The 24,606-nt window shown below is 42.9% G+C and overlaps 1 protein-coding gene across 1 annotated transcript; it reads right to left on the bottom strand.

Annotated features, from left to right (window-relative positions):
- Positions 1 to 13,054: 13,054 nt before the first annotated feature.
- Positions 13,055 to 19,436, bottom strand: LOC146672200 (uncharacterized). The gene is made up of 2 exons (XM_085405368.1): positions 19,327 to 19,436; positions 13,055 to 19,023 (listed from the first exon to the last, which is right to left on the bottom strand). The coding sequence occupies exon 2, from the start codon at positions 18,845 to 18,847 to the stop codon at positions 13,055 to 13,057; it is 5,793 nt and encodes a 1,930-aa protein (XP_085261494.1). The 5' UTR covers positions 18,848 to 19,023; positions 19,327 to 19,436.
- Between the last annotated feature and the right edge of the window lie 5,170 nt (positions 19,437 to 24,606).

A 24,606-nucleotide genomic window follows, 5' to 3' on the forward strand; every position in this document is an offset into this window, starting at 1 on the left:
TATGAAGGTGATTTAGATGAAAGATGAGATCTTTTTGGGATAAAACTGAAAGTTATGACCAGGCAGATTGAACGAGGAGCCCCATGTTGCCGGTCCTGTTCCATCTTTCCTTTGGCACGTTGTTAAGGAGCTCCAATTATCCCGAGTGGTCCCACATCGCACATCTCTTCATTTTCAAACCCACTAGCCTTCAGCTTCCACGTCCATCTCCGCAGCTTTGATTTCCCTGCAGGCCAGCGTGCAGTCCTGCTGCATTCGTGCTTCAGAGGCAGGCTTCCCTCGCTTCTTGATGTCACCTCACACATGTAATAAGGAGAAGGAAAATCTGCGCCTCGTCGTACTGTGTCCTTGTTATCCTGAGGTGGTAGAAGATTTCCCCCGCTTTTTAAAATAAGAGGGCTGTGATTGGGAAATTTCGGTTTTGCTGAATGAACACGAATGGGTGTCCTTGGGTAATAAGCTCTCCAGAAAGAGGAATGCAAGAATTTCCCTTTTCTCTCACAAATGCTAATCGGCAGTGAAGTGAGCTGCTCAAATTCTGCCATTGCCCGTAAAGCCGGGTGAAAAAGGCTGACAACATTTCAATCCAGCTGTGCAGAGAAGAAAAGCATAATCACACTCTGCAGTGGCTTCTGTGTGGAGATGCTGTGAGGAGATAAACGCAGCCCCCTCGGGGAAGGTGGGCAGACAGAGACGGATTTGCTTTATCTTCTTAAACAGCGACATAAGTGAAAGGTTGATTTAAGAAGTCTGGAGATAATTAAGACCTCATCTTGATGTCAGCCCCCCTTTTTCTACTGACAAGACGGTAAAGAGCACATTGTGAACATTCACACCTTTATATGTTTTTTATATTAAGATGCATGCCTGTTTTTCTTCTTCTCAAACTGTGCAAACAGCAGAGTTTAATGGGAAGTTGTTTTTGAGCGTGTTTGCAAATCTGATCGGACACACTGTTTCAGCATAAAAGCTGTGCTGTTCTGTGCTTTTGTCAGACTAAAAGAGATTACCACAGGGATTTACTATACCAGAGTTTTCAGATGATAAGTATGAAAACGGGAATATGAAAGGGTTTAAATTTTTGTATAACATTCACACTTAAAAGGGAAGTTTTGTATCGTGGCCAAGATTCCTGAACGACAGGAGTACGGACAAAGTGAGCAAAAAACCATAAAGTTGACCACAAAGGGGGGCAAAATGACTTTATTGGTGCACAAAGTCAGTGGAAATAACGTGACTACAAAGAAAAGCAGTGATGCATCATCAACTGGAGAAATCAGTAAATGTCTGAAGTTGTTTGGAGAAGCGATTTCCATATTTTGGCCAAAAAGTAAATGCTGCTCTCATCACTTTATTTCAAATTCAAATTCAAATTTTTATTTGTCACGTACACAGTCATACACAGTACGATATGTAGTGAAATGCTTGGACAACTGCTTGTGACCTAAAGAAAACAAAAAAGGAAAAGGCTATGAATAAGAAAGGAAATAAATATGAAAAATTAAAAAGGGTAAATTTAACTAGGAAGGAATAAAATATAAATTAAGGTTAAAAATGAAATAACTGTACAACACAAATTAGAATGAAGGGTAAATTTAACTGGGAGAATAAGATAAAGATAAATATATAAATTAAAGTTGAAAATAAAATAACTGTACAACAAAATACACAATATAGAACTATATAAGAATGTATGAAGAAATCTAAATATAAATAAATATATACACAATAACAGCAGCTGTACAAGTATTAACCGGAAATGAAGAATATAGTGACCAGTGTTGTGCAAAACCAAAGTCCAGAAAGTCCAGTGTGTGTGTAAGAACCATATGTGTGGGTCAGTACTGTGTGGTGGTGTGATTGAGAGACCGTATCGCCTGCGGGAAGAAGCTCCTCCTCAGTCTCTCTGTGTTGGTCTTCAGGGAGCGGAATCGCTTTCCTGACCTCAACAGAGAGAACAGTCTGTTGTTGGGATGGCTGAGGTCCTTCACCATCTTCCTGGCCTTGGTCCAGCACCGCCTGCTGTAGATTGAGTGCAGGTCAGGGAGCTCGGAGCGGATGGTGCGCTCAGCTGACCGCACAACCCTCTGTAGAGCTCGTCTGTCCTGCATGGTGCTGTTCCCGAACCAGGTTAAGATGTTTCCCGCCAGGATGCTCTCTATGGTGCACGAGTAAAAGTTCCTGAGCACCTTGGAGGGCAGTTGGAAGTCTCTCAAGCGTCTGAGGTGGTAGAGACGCTGTCGGGTCTTTTTCACCACGGTGTTGATGTGACAGGACCATGACAGGTCCTGCGTGATGTGAACTCCGAGGTATTTGAAGCTGTCCACTCTCTCCACTGGGCACTCGTTGATGACGGGGGTCTGGTAGTTCCTCTCCTGCTTAGTGCTGAAGTCCACTATCAGCTCCTTTGTCTTACTGACGTTTAGAAGGAGGTTGTTCCTCTGGCACCAGTTCTCCAGATTCCTAATCTCCTTCAGGTAGGCCGTCTCGTTGTTATCAGAGATCAGGCCCACCACGACGGTGTCGTCAGCAAACTTGATGATGGTGGTGGAGCTGGTAGTGGCCACACAGTCATGTGTACAAAGAGTACAGCAGGGGGCTCAGAACACACCCCTGGGGGGCTCCAGTGCTGAGAGTGGTGGAGGCTAAGACATGTCCGCCCATCCTTACTGCCTGTGGTCTGCCAGTTAGGAAGTTGGAGATCCACTGACACATAGATGAGCTGAGTCCCAGATGCTCCAGCTTGGTGGTGAGTGTGGAGGGAATTATGGTGTTAAATGCAGAGCTGTAGTCTATGAAGAGCATTTTAACATAATTCCCCCTTCTAGTGTCCAAGTGAGTGAGTGATGTGTGGAGGAGATGAGAGATGGCATCGTCTGTGGAACGATTTGGACGGTAAGCGAACTGTAGTGGGTCTAGTGTGTCTGGTAGTGAAGAAATGATGAAGTCTCTGACCAGGCGTTCAAAGCACTTCATCACTACTGAGGTGAGGGCTACAGGGCGATAGTCATTGAGAGAAGCAGGGTGGGGTTTCTTCGGGACAGGAACAATGATGGACTCTTTGAAGCATGTGGGGATCACCGACTGAGATAAAGAGATGTTGAATATCTCAGTGAACACAGGAGCTAGCTGGTATGCGCAGTCTCTGAGGATACGACCTGGGATGCCGTCTGGTCCTGCTGCTTTCCTGGTGTTCACTCTCTTGAAGGCTCTCCTTACTTCATGCTCGGAGATGACGAGCACGTTTCCGGTGCTGGCAGTATCTTCCTGTCTGCAGCCGTTAGCGCCGCTAACACTAGCATTGTTGGAGACCTTAGCTGCAGCCTCGAAGCGAGCATAGAAAGTGTTCAGCTCGTCTGCCAGAGTCACGGCCGCGTTCGTCATACCGGTTGTTGGTGCTTTATAGTCTGTTATTGTCCTTAGTCCCCGCCACAGGCTCCTAGAGTCACTCTGTTGGAGTTGTGACTCTAGTTTCCTCCCGTAGCGCTGCTTCGCCTCTTTCACCGCCCTCCGCACGTTATATGACGCGGCTTTGTACGGGTCACTCAGAGCGTTGCGGATGGTTTTATCCACCCACGGCTTCTGGTTGGGAAACGTTGTGATAGTCTTTGTCTCCACGGTATCATCCGCTAGTTTCCCGATGAATCCCACAACCGCTTCCGTAAACACGTTGACGTATTTGTAGGAATCATAGTTGGTTATCTTTGTAAGGACATTCATTAACATTAATGCATCATCTATGTCGCCTTACTCTAATGTTTACCATCACCACACCAAACTCAAACAGAGCTTTGGAGGCTGTGTAAGGAAATGTGAGCCAACCAAAATGTTCTGGCAACATTAAATCAGTCTGATGTTTTCTAAAACACAAAACGATTCTCACACAGCTAGCAGGACAAGCTCTTTTTTTGTAGTTTCATGTATTTTTTGTCAGTGAGGAAAGAACTTCAGTCAGACTCATGCTGTTTGGGATTAACGATTCTTGAGAAAACTGCAACCCTCAATCTGCCCGTTCTGCACAGCCTCATAAATGCTTTCAGTGAACGTGTGCTTAAAACTGTCCTCTTTCCAAAATGATTGTCTGCATGTGAAATGTTTATGGGACATCTGTAAATTGTAGCTACAGAAAGAAAAGCTAGACCAGAAACCCAAGGGGTGAAAAATGAACACTGAAGTTTTTATTTGTTTCAACATTTTCCTCCTTCATTAACTCTGCAGGAGGTGAATTTTCATCCATCTGGATACAGGAGTCGGGGATGTGACTATTCTGGATTACTGACCATGTTAATCACATTACATTTTTCACTAACACAGTAATGCAATACCTTACTGTACTAAATTCATGAATTATTCGAAAGTTACAATAATGTCAAACACTGTGCTACAGTTTGGTTGGTGTGCCCGGAGGAGGAAATGTTTACAGCTTTTGAGGAGCGGTGAAACGAACATTATTTTTTAAATTTTACAACAAAACAAGAGCGTAAAGTTAAAGTGCAAACTGCATCCAGGACAGAAACAGCTGCTTCATATTGTTGACAGAACATCTGCCTTTTGCAAGCATCTGCACAGACAGTGTGCTAACACAAAGCTAGCCGAGACCCCAGAGTCAGCTGTATGCTTCAGCCCAGCAGAGCCTGATCTTCAACAAAAGAAGCATCGAGCAGTCAGGACTGAAGCCCCAGTTTTGTTCTTGTTGTTGGTTTTATGTTCATATGTTACTCTATAAGAAAGATAATTTGTGTTTCCTGATTAGGATAGACCTTTTTGTCATTATGTAGCAGTGCATTTCAGGTCATGTAACGTTAAAGTGATGTAACTAGTTGTGCAACAAGCTGCTTTTTCTGACAATTATGTAACGTATTGAATTACTTGTAGGAAAATTAACAAGTAATGTGTAATAAATTACATTCTTGGTGTAACGACCTCAACACTGGTTCTGACTCAGCCAGTTCGGTTGTATCCAGTTGGTCTAGGCTGGGCCTCCCCTCAGTTACTACGAGTCACTGAACTTTTTTTTTGTGCATTTTTAATGGAAATATTTGAATATGAGCTACTGTGTCGTAGAGACTACCCAGAAATGAGGGCTTCAGCTTTGGTGAATGAAATTCTAGGATTTTATTTATCTGCTCGATGATCAAATGACAACCTGAAGTCAACATGTAAGTATGAAAACCCAGTGGCTACATCAGCTTAAAAAAGTGAGTCAGTTCCCACAGACTCCCATGTTAAAACTGCTCATCATTCAAACCATGGCTACAGCTTGGCAACCAAGAATCTTTCTGGTCACTATGGATAGTTTCTCGCTTCATAATAACTGCACAGTGAATAAATATTCCAGGGTCTGGCTGCTTTGATTGAAAAGCAGCGGTAGGTGAGATCTGTTTGCTCGACTTCACCTGTCTTGCTTTAAATCACTGAACTGGACCTCTGGACTCTGTTTGTGGTGCCTTTTGGTGCAGTACATATGACAACAGCTGCCACCTGTGCACCTGGTTTGTATTTGCTAGTTTCAGTTGGGTTTAGATTTCTATTGATTTCGTTTTTGCACAAAGGTCTCAGTGAGCCTTTCCAAACTGCTGGCTCTCATACTTCAATTCATTGTGTTATTTATTTTTTTACAGATAAATATTTAGTGTCATTGGTCTCTTTGTCCTCACTACGAGCTGCGGTATACCAGTACAAGACATTGTTCTGCAACACAATGCACGGTGACAGAGAAAATATTGCAGCTTGGTTGTTTTCTAAAGTCCTTCTTCCAGCCGTCACCTTTAACTGTGTCTGTGTGTAAGAAGCTGAACTTCTGGCACCGAGCTCAGTATAGACAGAACTACACGGACAGGAGGACAAATCCCCAGTAACAGCATTTAGATCACATTTGTTAAGTGGATACAAACAGCATAGCCTGACAATCGTGTCTGCTGAATACAAAACAGCAGCTTACAGTAAAAATGAATGAACCCATTCAAATGCTTCCAACAGACATACAAATTTACGGCGAAGCCAATTGTTTCTGAACCGGGGACGTTTTCATTTATCACGAGAAAGGATCAGGAGTGAAAGAAAGAAAAAAAATGTGGCTGTGAGACTGTTTCTGTTGTGACGGAATGAATGGAGCAGACTTTAGCTGAGGTAAGGGCTTCTGACTGTGGTGATGAATTGGTCGAGGCTTATTATCATTGAATAGTGTGGTGATATAATCTCAGCCTGTCCATAAATCCAATGCTGTGTCCTTGGTTTAAATTTTACTACATGCTACAAAAACTTTTACTGCTGCACAGCGACATATGGTGGTTCGGATTTCTGGATGGTCCGTGTGGGGTGCAGCAAAGCATGTGAAGTTTACACATAGACTGCATATAAAAGATGGATGTAGCCCCCTTGACGTGTTGGTGAGCTGAAGTGTTGCTGTTGCAATCACTGCTGGAGCTCTTTGAAAGCAAACATCACAAGAACTGGGCGCATCTGAATGAGGAAACCGAGAGAAGTTGCAAGCTTGTTGTCTCTGTAGATGAGCGTCATAAATTATGAAATGAACATCATGTTGTATTCAGTAAGACATGAACCAATCAGGAAAATGTTTACTAATGTCACTGAGAAAGTGTGCTGAGGGTTGTTTCCCCATAAACTTCTACATAACAGCAACTCTTTTGGTAACCACTGGAATTGCCACCTGCTGGTCATTTGAAAGAATGCAGGTTTAAGGCGCTTCACTTTCTAGATATGGAAACTGAGTCCAGCTTTTTTAAGGTAAGATAAGAATAAACTTTATTGTCTCACACAGGAAATTTCTCTTGGACAAACAGTACTATATGTAGCTGCATTTGCATTATAAAACCCATCAAAAAATAAAAGATAATACAATAATTTGTCATGATACAAATCTGGCAAACATACAGGTGCACGACGATGTGGCGCCGGACCTTTTCAAAAGTGCTAAGCTCTTGTTTGCGAGTGCAGTGGATGCTGGGAGGAATGAGAGATTATAGTGGTTATGTACATTCTATGGCAGCTACTCCCATTTTGAAATGTCAAAACATTCCTCAGGCCCTCCGAACCTTTAACTATGACTCTGATTGTTACTCCCCTCGAGTCGTAATAAAGCTCAACTTGTTCCTTGTGTTTTAACTGACATTTATTTCGGACAGGAGGATTCTTCGACATGCCTTAACTTGTAATGATGTCCAACCACAGCCGATACAATGCCGTCAGAACTAAAAAGAAATACAAACTTAAATGAATATTCTTAATAAAGCCCCTAAGCATTATATATGGCGAAACATTCCAACAAAACAATCAATAAAATACACATTACACCTCACACTGCGGTAATTGCACTAGAATATCACGCAACACTAGCATATTTACATACAACGAAAATAAACAAAAGAAAACATTTACCTCATTGGCCTCACTCAAAGGGAATAAAACTTTAATCCTTACATCGTGGGGAGGTCCAAAAAAGGCACTCTTTTATTTATCTTACTATTTACTATCTTACTGTGGACGTGCAAACCTCGTGGCTCGTCTCAATTAGCTTGCTGAGTGTGCCAGCCAAAAATACCCTCTTAGCAACAACAGACGGAACTATAGAAAAGGTTCCTATCTAATTGCACAATTAGTAAAAATAACACATTTAAACATATAAATCCAATGAACAAAACATGAATTACTATTGATTTATTTCTTAATATTTCAACTACTAATTGTTTCAACCTTACATATCTAATAAAATGAACTTAAATGCGAGAGTTGCCTATGACGGCAGCTACACTGATCATCAAATAAGCCAACAGAGAAATATTTCTTTGTCTGTGTGTTTGCATTTAATTTTGGTCTTCTGACGGTGTACTTGTTTAAAGCTGTTTCTCTGTTAACGGCTTCAGTTGATTCCTTCCATTCACAGGATATAGCAGGAGCTCAATATGCAAAACAGATCAGAAAATAGAGAATCATGTTTAATTTTTAAATGCCATGGCTTTGTTTCATCACATGTAAAATTAATGCTTCAATTATTAAAAAATGTTGCCAGCTGGCAATAATGTTGGTGGCACAGAGGAGTCTGGGAAACTGTTTCACAATCCATGAATGTTGTTTCTAAGAGACACAGTTGAACTTTGAACCTGGGTCTTGCAATACATTAAAAACCTGCCCCTCTCTCTCTTTTGCTCTCTCTGTCGCTCGCTCAACTTTATGGATGGAGGGAGCAGGCTGGGTGCAGAATACTGAAATTCCATAGGTTGGTTGTTTTCTCAGTTCTCCAAATGTTTGTTCTTTCCTGGCCAGAGGGTATAAAGAATGTTTTCACTGCATTTAATTAAAATCCTCTGTTTCCTTCCTTCACAGCCTGCAGAGTAAATATGATTGTTCTGCCTCATTGCCTCACAATCCAAATCGAATCATAGACCCTTAATATTGCTACACTCCTATTTGTTGTTGTTTTTCTTCTTCTCGGTGCAGCAATACCCTCGCTGTCCCCGAAGCGATACATCACACAAAACAGCAGAAGCACAATAAAAACCAGAAAAGGACTGTGGACTGACTCTCCATCCTCTCTGCTGTCTGATGCGAGTTTCCCAAGGCAAGTTGTTTTTCAGCTGCTGGCAACAAAATCCGACTCTTGCTGTTAAAATTGAGGGAAAATAACAATGGGAAGAGATTCACCTGCGTAATCTCCCCCTAAGATGGCCAGCAGACGCAGCAGTGCTATCCTGTTACTTTCTCTAATCTGGATTCTACCAGCGTGAAATCCTAACAAGTATAGATCTCATAGTTTCTTTTATGAATTATTTCTGCTCTTTTCTACTGTGGAGGGAGACCTGGGGGACCCGGACTTGTCCAAGCAGGGACATTAATTCTCCTGCAGTAGGCCTACATAGCTTGCAGTCACTCTATTTATACTCCTGCGTGAGTAACCCTGGATAAGATCTTTAAATTTGATGTCACAGCAGCAGATCGGACTGGAGGTTTGTCGAAATCTTCCACGGCAACAAAAAACATCTTCCCTTGCAAATATAACAAGAGCTGAGAGCTCAGATGCACAATACCACTGATGCAGTTTCATGCTCATTTGCTCGGAGTTTGAAGCATTAGCGCCTTGGGACGTGAACTCCTTTTATTCTCGTTAGCTCCTTGGCTGGCCTGCTTATGATCAGTAACGACTTAAAATGAGATGAAATAGATGCACTCTGCATCTCTCAAAGCCTCAAGGCTCTCAGACAGATGACAGATTCAATGATTTATTGTGACAGTCCTCATCTTTTCAATGAAACGGAGGCGAGTTCACACATTCATTCTTACCGGTCTCCAAAACAGACGTCATTTCTCTGATGCTGAATGATGCTCTTTGTAAAAAATGCAAAAACAAAATCTGTTTTTAGCCAAACTTCTGATATTGCTTTTAAAATGGTCACTCTGGTTTCTATGGGTTCAACTAATGATCACTTTAATTAATGCCTCCATTTATTTTATCAGTTAATCACTCACATAGTCAGAAAATACATATAACAAGATCTCAGCTTATTTTAAGTTTATCGCACTACATTTTTATTAGACTTAAGACTGAAAAAAAGAAAAGAAGGCAGCAAATATTAACATCAGAGAATATGGATCCACAGAGTATTTTGGGGCTGGTGTTTGAAGTAAAATACCCGATTAACCTTTGTGATATACACTATATCTCCAAAAGTAATAGCTCACCCATCCAAATCATTGAATTCAGGTGTTCCAATCACTTCATAGGCACAAGTGTATAAAATCAAGCACCTAGGTATTCAGACTGCTCCTACAAACATTTGTGAAAGAATGGGTCGCTCTCAGGAGGTCGGTGAATTCCAGGAAGGGAGAATTTCCCGCAACAAATCCAGTTGTTAAAAGTGGAACCAACTGGGAATGGCAACAACTCAACCACAAATTGGTAGGACATTTAAAGTCATGGAGCAGGGTCAGTGGATGCTGAAGCATATAGCGCACAGAGGTCGCCAATTTTCTGCAATCAATCACTACAAAGCTCCAAACTTCATGTGGCCTTCAGATCAAAAACAGTGCATAGAGAGCTTCATGGAGTGGGTTTCCAAAGCTGAACAACTGCATCCAAGCCTTACATCACCAAGCACATACATAATGTAGGATTTAGTGATGTTAAACATGCCTCCATCGGACTAGAGCAGTGTAGATGTGTTCTGGAATAACGAGTCATACTTTTCCATCTGTCAATCTGATAGATGAGGAGGAGGGATGCCAGGAGAATGCTACTTCTCTGACGGCACTGTGCCAAGTGTAAAGTTTGGTGGAGGGGGTTGTTTTTCAGAAGTTCAAATTGGCCCCTTAGTTTCAGTCAAAGGAACTCTTAATGCTTCAGCATATTAAGACATTTTGGGTAATTTCATCCTCCCAACTTTTCGGGAACAGTTTGGGGATGGCCCTTCCAGTTCCAACATGATTTTGGTATGGAAACTTAACTTTGAGATGAATTAGAGCGGAGACTGTGAGTCAGGCATTTTCATCCAACATCAGTGTCTGACTTCAAAAATGCACTTTTGAAGGAATGGTTAAAGATTCCCCCAAACACTCCTAAACCTTGTGCAAGACCTTCCCAGAAGAGTTGAAGCTGTTATAGTGCAAATGGTGGGCTGACATTGTTTTAAACCCTGTGCACTACCAATCCATAGGGTTTTAAACTTGTCACTCATGTTCATATGTGTTGAATACTTTTGGCAATATAATGTATTGCTTAGTTCTGTTTAATAAATCAAGAAAAAATTAACTGTACCTTGCTTAAAGTGACATCAAAACTGTGTTTGTTCAGTGTGTTTTGGTGTCATTTTGATTTGTTGTGTATCTCCTACGTTTTCCAGCCAGGAGCGCTTAGTTTAGCCAGTTTAGAGAGTGTGGGAGCAGGCTGCTCACTACCAGCATTTCTATGATAAATCAGAGCAGCAGCACAGACAGAGATTGTTGCAAGAGTTGGAAAAGATGACCATCTGCTGAAAAGATCCTTAAAAATCTCCATAATTACTTTGTTTATAAGTTTCCTCTTTTAACTTGTTTTTTCCTACATCAGAACATGTTAAAGAGAAGACAAATTGTCAAACACAAATACAAATGGTTACTTTCTCATGCTACTGTTTAGCTCTATCGGTCCTCTCTTATTTAGCATTCTGGCAGAATTATTTTCATCTCTTGAAGTTGGGGCGGTATACAGAGTCCTCAGCAGTTATGGGCATTTCTTTAAAGAAGTCATGTTGACAGCTACAGTGGGGCAAAAAAGTATTTAGTCAGCCACCGATTGTGCAAGTTCCCCCACTTAAAATGATGACAGAGGTCAGTAATTTGCACCAGAGGTACACTTCAACTGTGAGAGACAGAATGTGAAAAAAAAATCCATGAATTCACATGGTAGGATTTGTAAAGAATTTATTCGTAAATCAGGGTGGAAAATAAGTATTTGGTCACCTCAAACAAGGAAAATCTCTGGCTCTCACAGACCTGTAACGTCTTCTGTAAGAAGCTTTTCTGTCCCCCACTCGTTACCTGTATGAATGGCACCTGTTTGAACTCATCATCTGTATAAAAGACACCTGTCCACAGCCTCAAACAGTCAGACTCCAAACTCCGCCATGGCCAAGACCAAAGAGCTTTCGAAGGACACCAGGAAAAGTATTGTAGACCTGCACCAGACTGGGAAGAGTGAATCTACAATAGGCAAGCAGCTTGGTGTGAAAAAATCAACTGTGGGAGCAATCATCAGAAAATGGAAGACATACAAGACCACTGATAATCTCCCTCGATCTGGGGCTCCATGCAAGATCTCATCCCGTGGGGTCAAAATGATCATGAGAACGGTGAGCAAAGATCCCAGAACCACACGGGGGGACCTGGTGAATGACCTGCAGAGAGCTGGGACCAAAGTAACAAAGGTCACCATCAGTAACACACTACAACGGCAGGGAATCAAATCCCGCAGTGCCAGACGTGTTCCGCTGCTGAAGCCAGTGCATGTCCAGGCCCGTCTGAAGTTTGCCAGAGAGCACATGGATGATACAGCAGAGGATTGGGAGAATGTCATGTGGTCAGATGAAACCAAAGTAGAACTTTTTGGTATAAACTCAACTCGTCGTGTTTGGAGGAAGAAGAATACTGAGTTGCATCCCAAGAACACCATACCTACTGTGAAGCATGGGGGTGGAAACATCATGCTATGGGGCTGTTTTTCTGCCAAGGGGACAGGACGACTGACCCGTGTTAAGGACAGAATGAATGGGGCCATGTATCGTGAGATTTTGAGCCAAAACCTCCTTCCATCAGTGAGAACTTTGAAGATGAAACGAGGCTGGGTCTTCCAACATGACAATGATCCCAAACACACTGCCCGGGCAACAAAGGAGTGGCTCCGTAAGAAGCATTTGAAAGTCCTGGTATTCTGCCCTCCCTGTACGTTGATGCCCAGTTTGGCAGATAGATAAACAGTTCTTCAAAAGGAGAGGCAAAGGCTTCCAGTTCTCATTGCAGGGTTTATTTGTCTCCCTAATGAAGGCACTGTAAAACTACAAACATAAGAAAAGCATATTAAAACATACATCTGGAACATAATATATTTCTCATATTACAAAGTACAGACTGAAGACTTAGCAACTTGAACTATAGCTGGTATAACCAAGAAAAATAAATGAAAACATGTTAACTCCAAATCCCGCTAGCTTGATGCTAACACACAATGGAATTTCCTATTGACATGCTAACACAATTAGCATCGGCAATGCAGCTAACATGCCGGCTTCAAATATGAGAGTCAACAACCCATTTTACATCACATGCTTAACATGAACACAGAATATAATCGTACTTACAAGCATATATTTCTCATGCTCCAGTACAGCCAACTTCAGAGCTAATATTTTGTGTGCTGGTATCAACTTGGCCAGACTCCATGAACTTTTCCTATATTTACTAGAGAAACTTTAGTACACAAACCCGCTTCCTCCCCCTAGTGGGGTGGTGGAGCTACTGCACCCAGCAGTGGCAGCACACTCCCCGCCTGGTATAATGAATTATACCACTACCCATTCCCTGGATGTAGTAGTAAAACAACCTCCGACACTGGCCGCAAATACACTTTAGGAGTGCCATTCTTGACTACCTTCACTTCCACCTTACGTACTCTATGATCTTGGCTAGGAAAGGCTTTAATCACAAGTCCAACAGGCCACTCAGTCCTTTTTACTTGCGAATCCTTCATCAGTACAACATCTCCCACTTGAAGGTTTGGCTTCTCTGTTGTCCACTTTCTCTGTGTTTGAAGCGTGGTCAGATACTCCGTTTTCCACCTCTTCCAAAATGCATCAGCAAGTGCTTGGACCCTTTTCCAGTGTTTGTTGGACAGATCATTAACATCAAAATCCCCAGAGGGAGCAGTCAACGTATCTCGTTTCTGTGTCAACAACATTGATGGGGTGAGAACTGCCGGTGCTTCTGGGTCAGAAGACACTGAGACCAATGGTCTTGAATTTATAATGGCGGTAACCTCTGCCATCAGGGTGACAAGTGTCTCATGTGTGAGGTACGATGGATTCAGCCTCAGAAGAAGAGCATCTAAGATTCGCCGAGCGATACCAATCATCCTCTCCCACACCCCACCCATGTGGGAAGAGTGGGGAGGATTGAATATCCAAGTACACTTGTTGCTTTTAAGGTAATTCCTCACCTCAGAATCTGATGTGTCAAGTCTGAGTTCTTTACAGGCTCCAGTGAAATTTGTTCCCCGGTCTGATCTGATTGTTTTGATCGGCCCTCTTATGGCAATGAAACGTCTGAGCCCATTGATGAAGCTTGTAGTGGTCATAGTCTCTATAACCTCAATGTGCACAGCTCTGGTAGTCAAACAAGTGAACATTACTGCCCATCGTTTACTTTCCGCATGCCCTCCTCTTGTTCTTCGGGCAGTCACCATCCAAGGTCCAAAAACATCCAACCCTACATGAGTAAATGATGGATCTGGTGAAAGTCTTTCAGATGGTAAGTCTGACATCTTCTGGTCCTCCATTTTACCTCTCAGCCTTTTGCAAGTTACACATTTGTGTATCACACTAGATACAAGCCTTTTCCCCCCAATCAGCCAAAGTCCTGCCAACCTAATAGCTCCCTCCGTGAAATGGCGTCCTTGGTGCGCAGCCTGTTCGTGATATCTTCTGACCAATAATGTAGCAATGTGCGTCTTGGGAATGACCAGAGGATGTTTATCATCAAAAGACATAACGGCTGAGGACATACGGCCGCCAACTCTTAATAGCCCATCTTTGTCCAGAAATGGTGTCAGCTTTCGCAGTGGACTTTGTTTTGGGATTCGGTCCCCTTTGGCTAGACACTGCAACACCCTTGCAAAGGCATCTTGTTGTGCAGTTTTAATGATCACTTTTACTGCTTGTTCTTCTTCATCCCCAGTGTTGCCACCATGTGTATCTGCAACACTCCTTGCCTTTTTGATTAGTGTGGAGACTGCACGAGTCAAAGCTCTCCAAGTGGAAAATGTAAGAAACCTTTGAGCTCCAAGCGAGCTTTCTTTAACCATTGAGCTGAAGGTCGTTACTTCAGAGCGAACTTCTGGATCCACCTCCGGATGTATCAGCTCAAAGTCATCACTCTGGGGAAGGAGTCGTTTTGAAGGGCCCAATAGAAATGATGGTCCAGTGAACCAATTGGTGCCTTTGAGAGCTGCAGCAGTTGTTGGCCGAGTTCCATGGTCTGCTGGGTTTTCTTCAGTGGTGATGTAATGCCACTGATCTGGACGAGACGACTTTCTGATCTGTGCTATCCTGTTTGACACATAGACATAAAACCTGCGTGAGGTGTTATATATGTAGCCCAGTACTATCTTGCTGTCAGTATAGTACTTCACAGAATGAATGTCAATATCCATTTCATCTTGGATGAAGACTGCCATTTCAGTTGCCAAAACCGCAGCACAAAGCTCAAGACGGGGCACGGTGTGCGCTGGGTGTGGGGCCAGCTTTGCCTTTGCCATAACAAATCCCACGTGGATATCTCCTGTTGCAGAAATTGTTTTCAAGTAAGCCACAGCAGCTATAGCCATGACTGATGCATCTGAAAACACGCACAACTCTCTGTGCTGAGTCTGTGTAGACAAAGACACTGGAACATATAGTCTTGGGATCTGGAGCTGATCTAAGTCTTTCATAGAGTCTTTCCAGAGTTTCCAGTGTTCTTGTTTTGAAGCTGGCAATGGTGTGTCCCAGTCATACTGTTCAATGGAGAGGTTTCTCACTAAATGTCTTCCTCCCACTGTGACTGGCACTACAAATCCCAAAGGGTCAAATAAACTGTTCACTGCAGACAAAATCCCTCTTTTTGTCAAGGGTTTCTCCTCCTTCGACACACAGAAGGTGAAGTTGTCTGTTTCCAGATTCCAAATTAGACCTAGACTCCTCTGAAGAGGTAGTGACTCCACTCCTAAGTCTAGATCTTTCAAATCCTTGGCCAAGTCTTCTGGTGGGAATGCTTGCATAACACTGCTGCTGTTCGATGCAATCTTGTGTAGCTTAATGTTTGATTTAGCTAGCATCGCTTGGGCAGTGCGCAGGACACCAGTGGCTTCTGCTTCATTAGGAAAAGATGCAAGTCCATCATCCACATAAAAATTGCGTGTGATGAACTCCCTTGCACTGGTAGTGGAGTCATCTGCTTGCTTAGCAGCTCGTCTGAGGCAGTAAATGGCAACTGCTGGTGATGGACTGTTGCCAAATACATGTACTGTCATTCGAAACTCTTTCACTGCTTTCTGGAGATCATTGTTTTCATACCATAAGAACCTCAGAAAGTTGCGATGTTCCTCGCACACCTTGAAGCAGTAGAACATCTGCTGCACATCCGCTGTAACTGCTATAGGTTCTCTGCGGAAGCGGATCAGAACCCCAAGGAGAGTGTTGTTCAAGTCGGGTCCACTCAGGAGCACATCATTGAGGGAAACCCCTTCATGTTTGGCACTTGAATCGAACACTACCCTTATCTGGTCAGGTTTTTGTGGGTGGTAAACCCCAAATATTGGTAGATACCACCTTTCCTCACCTTCTTTTAATGGAGGGGCCGGCTCTGCTTGCTTTTCAACAAACATTCTTTGCATGAAATCGATGAAGTGTTTCCTCATTTGTGGTTTTTTCTCCAGAGTTCTCCGAAGAGATGCAAGACGCTTTAAAGCTTGAGGTCTGTTATTGGGAAGGTGGTTTCGTGGTGACCGAAAGGGTAATGGGGAAACCCAAGTATTGTAACTGTCTTTATAGACTTGTTCATCTAATGTCTTCAAGAAACTCTCGTCATCGATTGACATTGCCGGGACGTCATCATGTTGTGTCCTTTGAAACACCTGACTGGCAAACTCACTTTCCTTACTTTTCAAGTGTTGTGCAGAGCTTTGAAGACTTAGGTTCGAGGTGTGACAACCAAGCTTTTCTTTGACTAGCATATTGTTTGGACATGCACTCAAGAGTGAAGCTCGTCCATTTGGTAGAATGTTGGTCTTGTATACACAGATGTTGGATGTCTTATGCACTTCTCCCAGACACACTTCCCCTACGATCACCCAACCAAGGTCGAGTCGTTGAGCATATGGTTCATTATGGAGACCATTATGTTGTTCTCTGACTTTGTGCACACGCAGAATGTCTCTGCCAAGGAGAAGGAGGATGTCAGCTTCTGGATCAATTTCTGGGATTTTTCCCTTGATTGCCTTCAGATGTGGGTAGAAATGAGTGACTTCTGGGGATGGGATTTCCGTCCTATCATCAGGTATCATATCACACTCAATAAGAGTAGGCAGGAGAAGCTGTGTGGTGCCATCAAGGGACTCCAAAATGAAGTCACGGGCTCGTCTCCCTGCTATCTCCACAACACCTGAGCATGTTTTCAGTGTATACGGCTCAAGCTGTCCTTCAATGTTGAAGATGTCAAAAAAGTATGTTTTAGCCAAGGAGCGATTGCTTTGTTCGTCTAGAACAGCATACATCTTGACAGCTTTCTCTGGTTGTCCAGCAGGATACACTCTGACCAAACATATCTTAGAGCATGACCTTGAACCAACTGAGTCTCCGCATACTTCTGTGCTTTTTGATGTCACGTCAGCCACACTTGCTTCTCCTTCTCTTTCTTCCCCGCCATACCCTTCACTAGCCACCAGGCTCTCTGCATTTTGAGGACGAGGATTGGGGTGTAGTGCGGTGATATGTCTTTCACTACCACAATCTGTGCACTGCACTGATTTAGGACAATCTTTGGCCATGTGCTGCACAGAAGAACAACACTTGAAACAAATGTTCTTGTCCTTTAAGTATGCCTTTCTTTCTTCCAGGGTCTTACTTTTGAAAAGACGGCATTTTCCGAGAGGGTGAGGCTTGCAGTGTAATGGACACTGTTTATCGGGGTCCAAGTTGTTCTTGCCTGTAGGAATGTTTGGGCTGGCTGCCAGATTACTTGCTATCTCCGTCCTCTTAGCAGAGACATGTGAACGATACTTCTGTTGTGTCATTGTCTCGATTCTAGGCTTGTTGACGTTGGCACCGGTTACACACGAAAAACTCGGGTCATTACGAATTTTAGCTTCTTCGTTCACAAGTTTCACAAAAAAGGAAAATGGAGGATAAGACACTGCATTCTCTCTCTTGAACCTCGAGGCAGCTGCAACCCACTTCTCCTGAAGGTTGTATGGGAGTTTTTCCAGAATCGGATTCACCCCGTGGGCTGTATCGAGGTGTGAAAGGCCTGGGAGATGACCGCTTGTCTTTGCAGCATGAAGTTCTAGCAGAAGATCCCCCAACTCTCTCAAACGCTGGTTGTCTCTGTTCGTCAGCTTCGGTAAATCCTGGATTTTCTTTAAAAGTGCATGTTCAATGACTTCTGGTGCGCCAAAACACTCTTCGAGTCTCTGCCACACCATCTGAAGACCTGCAGTGGGATTGTTTATGTACGCAGCCCTGACTCGCTTGGCTTGTGCTGCTGATTGTGGCCCGAGCCATTTGGATAGCAGGTCTAGCTCTTCTTGAGGTGTTACACCCAGATCTTGAATTGAACTTAGAAAGGAAGCCTTCCAAGCCCAGTAATTTTCTGGTCGATCATCAAACCTCAGCAGGCCTGAGCTGATCATCTCTTTCCGTATCAGGTATCTCGTTAGATCAGACGTGTCAGCATGACTACTCCTTACAGGTGTGGGTGTCCATACCTTAGACTGAGGATGGTGATATCGATCATAGTTTGCTGGCTCGCCTCCATAGCTCCAGTTGCAAGATTCTCTCTTTGGGCTCAAAGCACGGAAGACTGGCAAAGGTGTGAATTCTTGGTTGTTGCTCCTACTGGGCTGATGGATACTTGGTTCCTTGTGAGCTTTTGGTGTTGCATCGATGGCTGTGGCTGGCTGTGGCACCAGAGAAGATAGGAGTTCTGGATGATTAACTTGTGGAGTCTGCAGATCGTCGCCGAGTTCTGACTGTTGCTGCACATACTCTTGGACTCGTTCTAATGGGCTGATTTGCTGCATGCCGTCCAGCTGGGGCTGTTGTGGGTGCTCACTCTCTTGCGCAGATGCTTCCCAAGCTTGAGCCTCAGCTAGGGCTGCTGCAGCTGCCTTCTGCGATTTGAGTACGTGTAGCTCTGCATCCAGATCTGCTTTCTTTTTAAGCTGCTCGGCCTGTTGTTTTAGGATGCTGGCTTCCTGCTTAGCAAAGGAGAGCTGAGCACGGGCAGCTTCTGCTTTTGCTCGTGCTCTGGCGGCAGCAGTAGATGATGATGTAAGCTGGCTGGAACGTAAAGAACTGGACACTTTTGACCTTGTTTCCAGCGTCTCATCCATCCTTTCTTTTAGAGAACTATCTGGCTGATGAGAATGATGCTTTTTTACTATTCTGCCCTCCCTGTACGTTGATGCCCAGTTTGGCAGATAGATAAACAGTTCTTCAAAAGGAGAGGCAAAGGCTTCCAGTTCTCATTGCAGGGTTTATTTGTCTCCCTAATGAAGGCACTGTAAAACTACAAACATAAGAAAAGCATATTAAAACATACATCTGGAACATAATATATTTCTCATATTACAAAGTACAGACTGAAGACTTAGCAACTTGAACTATAGCTGGTATAACCAAGAAAAATAAATGAAAACATGTTAACTCCAAATCCCGCTAGCTTGATGCTAACACACAATGGAATTTCCTATTGACATGCTAACACAATTAGCATCGGCAATGCAGCTAACATGCCGGCTTCAAATATGAGAGTCAACAACCCATTTTACATCACATGCTTAACATGAACACAGAATATAATCGTACTTACAAGCATATATTTCTCATGCTCCAGTACAGCCAACTTCAGAGCTAATATTTTGTGTGCTGGTATCAACTTGGCCAGACTCCATGAACTTTTCCTATATTTACTAGAGAAACTTTAGTACACAAACCCGCTTCCTCCCCCTAGTGGGGTGGTGGAGCTACTGCACCCAGCAGTGGCAGCACACCTGGAGTGGCCTAGCCAGTCTCCAGACCTCAACCCCATAGAAAATCTGTGGCGGAAGTTGAAAGTCCGTGTTGCTCGGCGACAGCCCCAAAACATCACTGCTCTCGAGAAGATCTGCATGGAGGAATGGGCCAAAATACCAGCTACTGTGTGTGCAAACCTGGTAAAGACCTATAGTAAACGTTTGACCTCTGTTATTGCCAACAAAGGTTGTGTTACAAAGTATTGGAGTTGTATTTTTGTTATTGACCAAATACTTATTTTCCACCCTGATTTACGAATAAATTCTTTACAAATCCTACCATGTGGATTCATGGATTTTTTTTTTTCACATTCTGTCTCTCACAGTTGAAGTGTACCTCTGGTGCAAATTACTGACCTCTGTCATCATTTTAGGTGGGGGAACTTGCACAATCGGTGGCTGACTAAATACTTTTTTGCCCCACTGTACATTTAAAGTTTTCAATAATCTTTTATGCTAAATTCGATGTTCTGACCCTTCCATCCACCCCAACCTCCTGAATGCATGACTATGTTCTGTGCTAAAAGATGATATGACTGGAATATAAACTGTATGTTTTTGGGTTACATGACTAATGAGTCTATTATTCTCCATGTAGACCTGACTTTGACAAACGTTGTCTATCATAGCATGGATTTTTGTTTAGAACATGTTTATTTCACTTGAGTTGTTTAAATATTATCCAACTATGGCTAAACTACCTTTTTCTCCTCACAGGGTTGTCCTGTATACGATGGCATGTATAGATTGCGTTCTTGGCCGGGTCTAACTTTAAAAGAGGATTTTTCAATCTTAAGGGATTCTTGGTTAAATAAAGGTGAGATCCAATATAAAACCACGTGTTTTATATACAGCCCCAGGGCGCACATACAGATCATAGTAAGGCAGTGAAAGGCCAGATAAATCCAGAGACATACAACTGAAGTAAATCACTTCTGCTGCAAATCTCCTCTGCTCTCCTCTTGCAATCAACGGTGCTGCACACGCTGAGTATTGCTTGTCCAGTGTAATCACAGAACAGTCTCAAAGCACAGGAAGCCTGGATGTGCACTGGAGGCTCAATATGACAGACACTTTTCAGATAAACAGAAAGAGAGAGGAAAAAAACGGTGGTTAGGTGGCTGTGTAGTTGTAAAAGAACTTTTCTTCAGATTATAATTCAAGTTAAACCTAACACGGTAAAACAGGCTTCACTAGTCTATCAAATAGGTATAATTTTGACATTAGCACTGAAAGCACTGGTTTTGATCATGTTTCCCAGTTGCCTTCCTTTGGAGGTTTTCTGGGCATCCCCAGTTGGGAGCAGACGATCCGGTAGACCCTGAAGTCGCTGGAGGGATTATATGTCTCATCTCGTCTGGGATGATCTTGGGATCCTGTGAGAGGACTTGGAAAGCACTGCTCAGGAGAAGGATGCCTGGAATACAGTGCTTAGCCCGCTACCACCATGACCCAACTCCGGATTAGTGAAAAAGAATGGATGACAGATTTTTCCAACATACAGCCTTCTGAAACATTGGGGTAGCTGCTACGAATTAAAAGACACTACTGTCATTTTGAACAATGATTGGCTGCGCACAAGGCTTTGTATTGACTTGCCCACTGGCAGATAAAGCTGTTTATTGTTTAACAGTAGGGATTTTCTTCAGTCTTGAACAACTGGGAAAGGACTCAAATCATTTGTTTGTTAGCTGATGCCTCGGGCAGCCCAACTGCATAGGTTTTATGTGCTGAAAAAAAGATAAACTGATCTGTAAATCAGATTTAAAATGAAGGCAAAATGAAAACAATGACCACAACCACAGAAAGTTAAACTATTACTTTAATTTTAGTGGAAAACATCACTGGCCGATTGGCCAATTTAATTCACCATAATTCAATTAATTAAGAGGTACTCATGTCTTAAAATATTTCTAATTGTATTCATCACACACTGGATCAAAACTGGTCTCCAAAAATGTCCTATTTTACAGTGCACACTCACAGACCTTTGTGAGTTATATCTGTTCAGGTGCTCATTAATGCAAATATCTAATCAGCCAGTCACATGGCAGCCACTCAGTATGTTTATTCATTTAGGCATGCAAAGAGGACACTATCAAGAAGTCTTGCCGAAGTTCAAACGAAGCATCAGATTGTGTTTAAAAGGTGACTTTAGTGACTTTGAATGTGACGTGGTTGCCAGATAAGCCCTGTTTATTATATGGATTATCAATAAAAAGTAACGCTGGTGGTTGTATAATTGTGTGAGGGATATCTTCTCGCACATTTTGGGCTTCATAATGCCAGCTGAGCATCATTTAAACCCCATAACCTGTCCATCCCTTTGCAACTGCAGTGTACCCATCTACCAAGGGCCGCTTCAGGCAGAATGACGCGCCACATCACAAAGCTCATCTCAAACTGGTTTATTGAACATTACAATGAGTTCACTGTCCTCAAACGGCTTCCACAGTCACCAGAGCTTAATCCAGTAGAGCACCTTTGGGATGTGGTGGAATGGGAAATTAGATTGTGGATGTGTAGCTGACAAATCTGCAGCAAATGTGTGATGCTATCATATCAACATGAACCAAAGGCTCTGAGCAATGTTTCCTTCATGTTATTGAATCTGTTCGATGAAGACTTGAAGCAATCCTGACGGCAAAAAGGGGGGAAACGTGTTAGTAATCATCATCATATCACAGGACAAGTGAGATTAGTCTTTGGTAGCAGCATTAGCGGGATCAAATGTTAGCATGATAGCATAAATAACTTGCATATAACTACAGGGCTCTCCAAAAAGCAGGGACTTCCTGTTGCGTCACTGTTTTCTCTTCTATTCTTTACCAAAGCAGATCAATGTAAAAATCAAGCTAAACTGTCATTAGATGGCAGCCATGCATCAGTGTGTTGCCTCCTTTACTCCTCATTAATTTGCAAGTAATCAAAACCTGCTCAAACATGATTGGACAAAAGCACTTAAAGATGAACGTAAACCAGAAACTTCAGGGACCAATAATCATCTCCCTTGTCTGCAGATTCTGAATATTCATATGCAGAGCTATGTTTATAGAGATTTGTATTAGTGTAACATTGAAAGTCTCTCGCCTTTGGGAGAACACAGGCATTAGCTGTTCAGTGTTACAGTGATAGCTGGACCGGCCATCGGGCATACCGGGCATTTGCCCGGTGGGCCGCTGGCAATTTTTTGTTTTTATGGGCAGATCGATTTTTTTTTTTTTGGAAGGGTATAAATAATGAAAGGTGTTGGATTGGCCAATTGGTCATGATCGACTCTGGGCTGGACCAATTACAGCCGAGGAGGTCGGATGCACCCTCCCCCTTGTTTAGCAATCTTATAGACAAACTAAAAAAAGGAAAGGAGGTGCAGAGAAAATTAGGGCCAAAAAGAAACAAGCCCTTCAGGCAGACGCTGCCACATGTGTAAAAATAACTGAATTGTTTGGCGGTAGCTATGGCATAGCTTCCACAGATTTAGCAACATCAGCAAGTGGTGGAGGCCAGCAGGTGGATAAGGGAAACGGGAGGTAAGAGGAGGAGAGACCCGAGGCGGCCGCCGGTCATAGTGGCAGAGGAACTGAACTTCAGGTAAGAAGTTATGACCTGCTGTCTATCTGTGTCAGATATAAACCAAGTTTAGATGGAGTTTATTTTCGTTGTGCTGACTTTTTACAGTCGCTTAGAATAACTGGTACTGCGTACTAGCTAGCATGACGGAGTTTATATAATGCTGGGTGGGTGCAATTAAGTTACTGATAGTAAATTTTATTTTATGCTTAAGGTTAGTTTCTCAAACTCCTCAAAATCTTAACAAATTGTGCCAATCCTTACATGTTGCACCAGCAACAGTTTTTGGCAAATACCGGAAATCAGTTTTCGGCAGACAATCACTTTTTGGCACAACACCGGCTATTGCAGTTAATAATACAACAGCTTCTTGCCATCTTTTGTGTTTCTTTTTATCGCTGTGTAACCGAGTTCAATTGAAAGCTCGCATGCGCTAGTACCTCTTGCCACAAGTTCCCAGAATCCTTTGCGGTTTTACCCCTGAATGACGTCACATTTTTGGTGGGCCGGTCTCTGGTCAAAATGCCCGGGCCGATTTTTTTGTCCCAGTCCAGCCCTGGTTACAGTACAGGGTGCGGCATCCCCCTCATGTCGGGAGGAATGAAAAAAATATTCACACAATACAAATGATTGTTCTTGGTCTTCTTGTCCCCCTCTCATGCTTATTCACCTCATGCTCTGAGATTGTTTCCATCCAGTTTTGTTACCAACATTCAACCCACTCTTGCTGCACTCTGAACCGTTTTATTGGTTTCTTCCCATAACAATCAACTTGTCTTGTGAACAAAAACATTTTTTTCCATGCATTGCTGCTTCCATTGGTTTTATCTGCAGAAAATATATAAAGGCAGACAGCAGTGGGTGAAATTTGTCTGCTTTTTTTACTTGCATATTGTCAAATCAGAGACAACTTGGTATTCAGCCCCTCTTGTCTGTCTTTATTCAGCCTCGCTTCTTATTCTACAGGGTGGGCCATTTATATGGATACAGCGTAATAACATGGGAATGGTTGGTGATATTAAAGTCCTGTTTGTGGCACATTAGTATATGTGAGGGGGCAAACTCCTCAAGATGGGTGGTGACCATGGTGGCCATTTAGAAGTCGGCCATCTTGGATACAACTTTTGTTTTTTCAATAGGAAGAGGGCCATGTGACACATCAGACTTATTGGTAATGTCACAAGAAAAACAATGGTGTGCTTGGTTTCAACGTAACTTTATTCTTTCATGAGTTATTTACAAGTTTCTCTTTGTTCACAGCCATTGACATGTCGAAGAGGTTAACACGTGAGGAGCGGATCGAAATTGTGTTGATATCTGGTGAACAAAGTAACCGGGTCATTGCAGCAGATTTCAATGCAAGACACCCTACGAGACCACCCATCTCCCATGCTACAGTTAGCAAACTACTTGCTAAGTTTCTTCAAGAGCCCACAGCGTAGCACTCGCCGCATGTCACTGGAGAGTGGCATTAGTCGAACATCCCTTCGGCGGATATTAGCTACTCA

This window comes from Rhamphochromis longiceps, linkage group LG4 (genome assembly GCF_057381845.1).
Source record: "Rhamphochromis longiceps isolate RC_006_pf linkage group LG4, R_longiceps_female_GT1.1, whole genome shotgun sequence".
Taxonomy (NCBI): Eukaryota; Metazoa; Chordata; class Actinopteri; order Cichliformes; family Cichlidae; genus Rhamphochromis; species Rhamphochromis longiceps.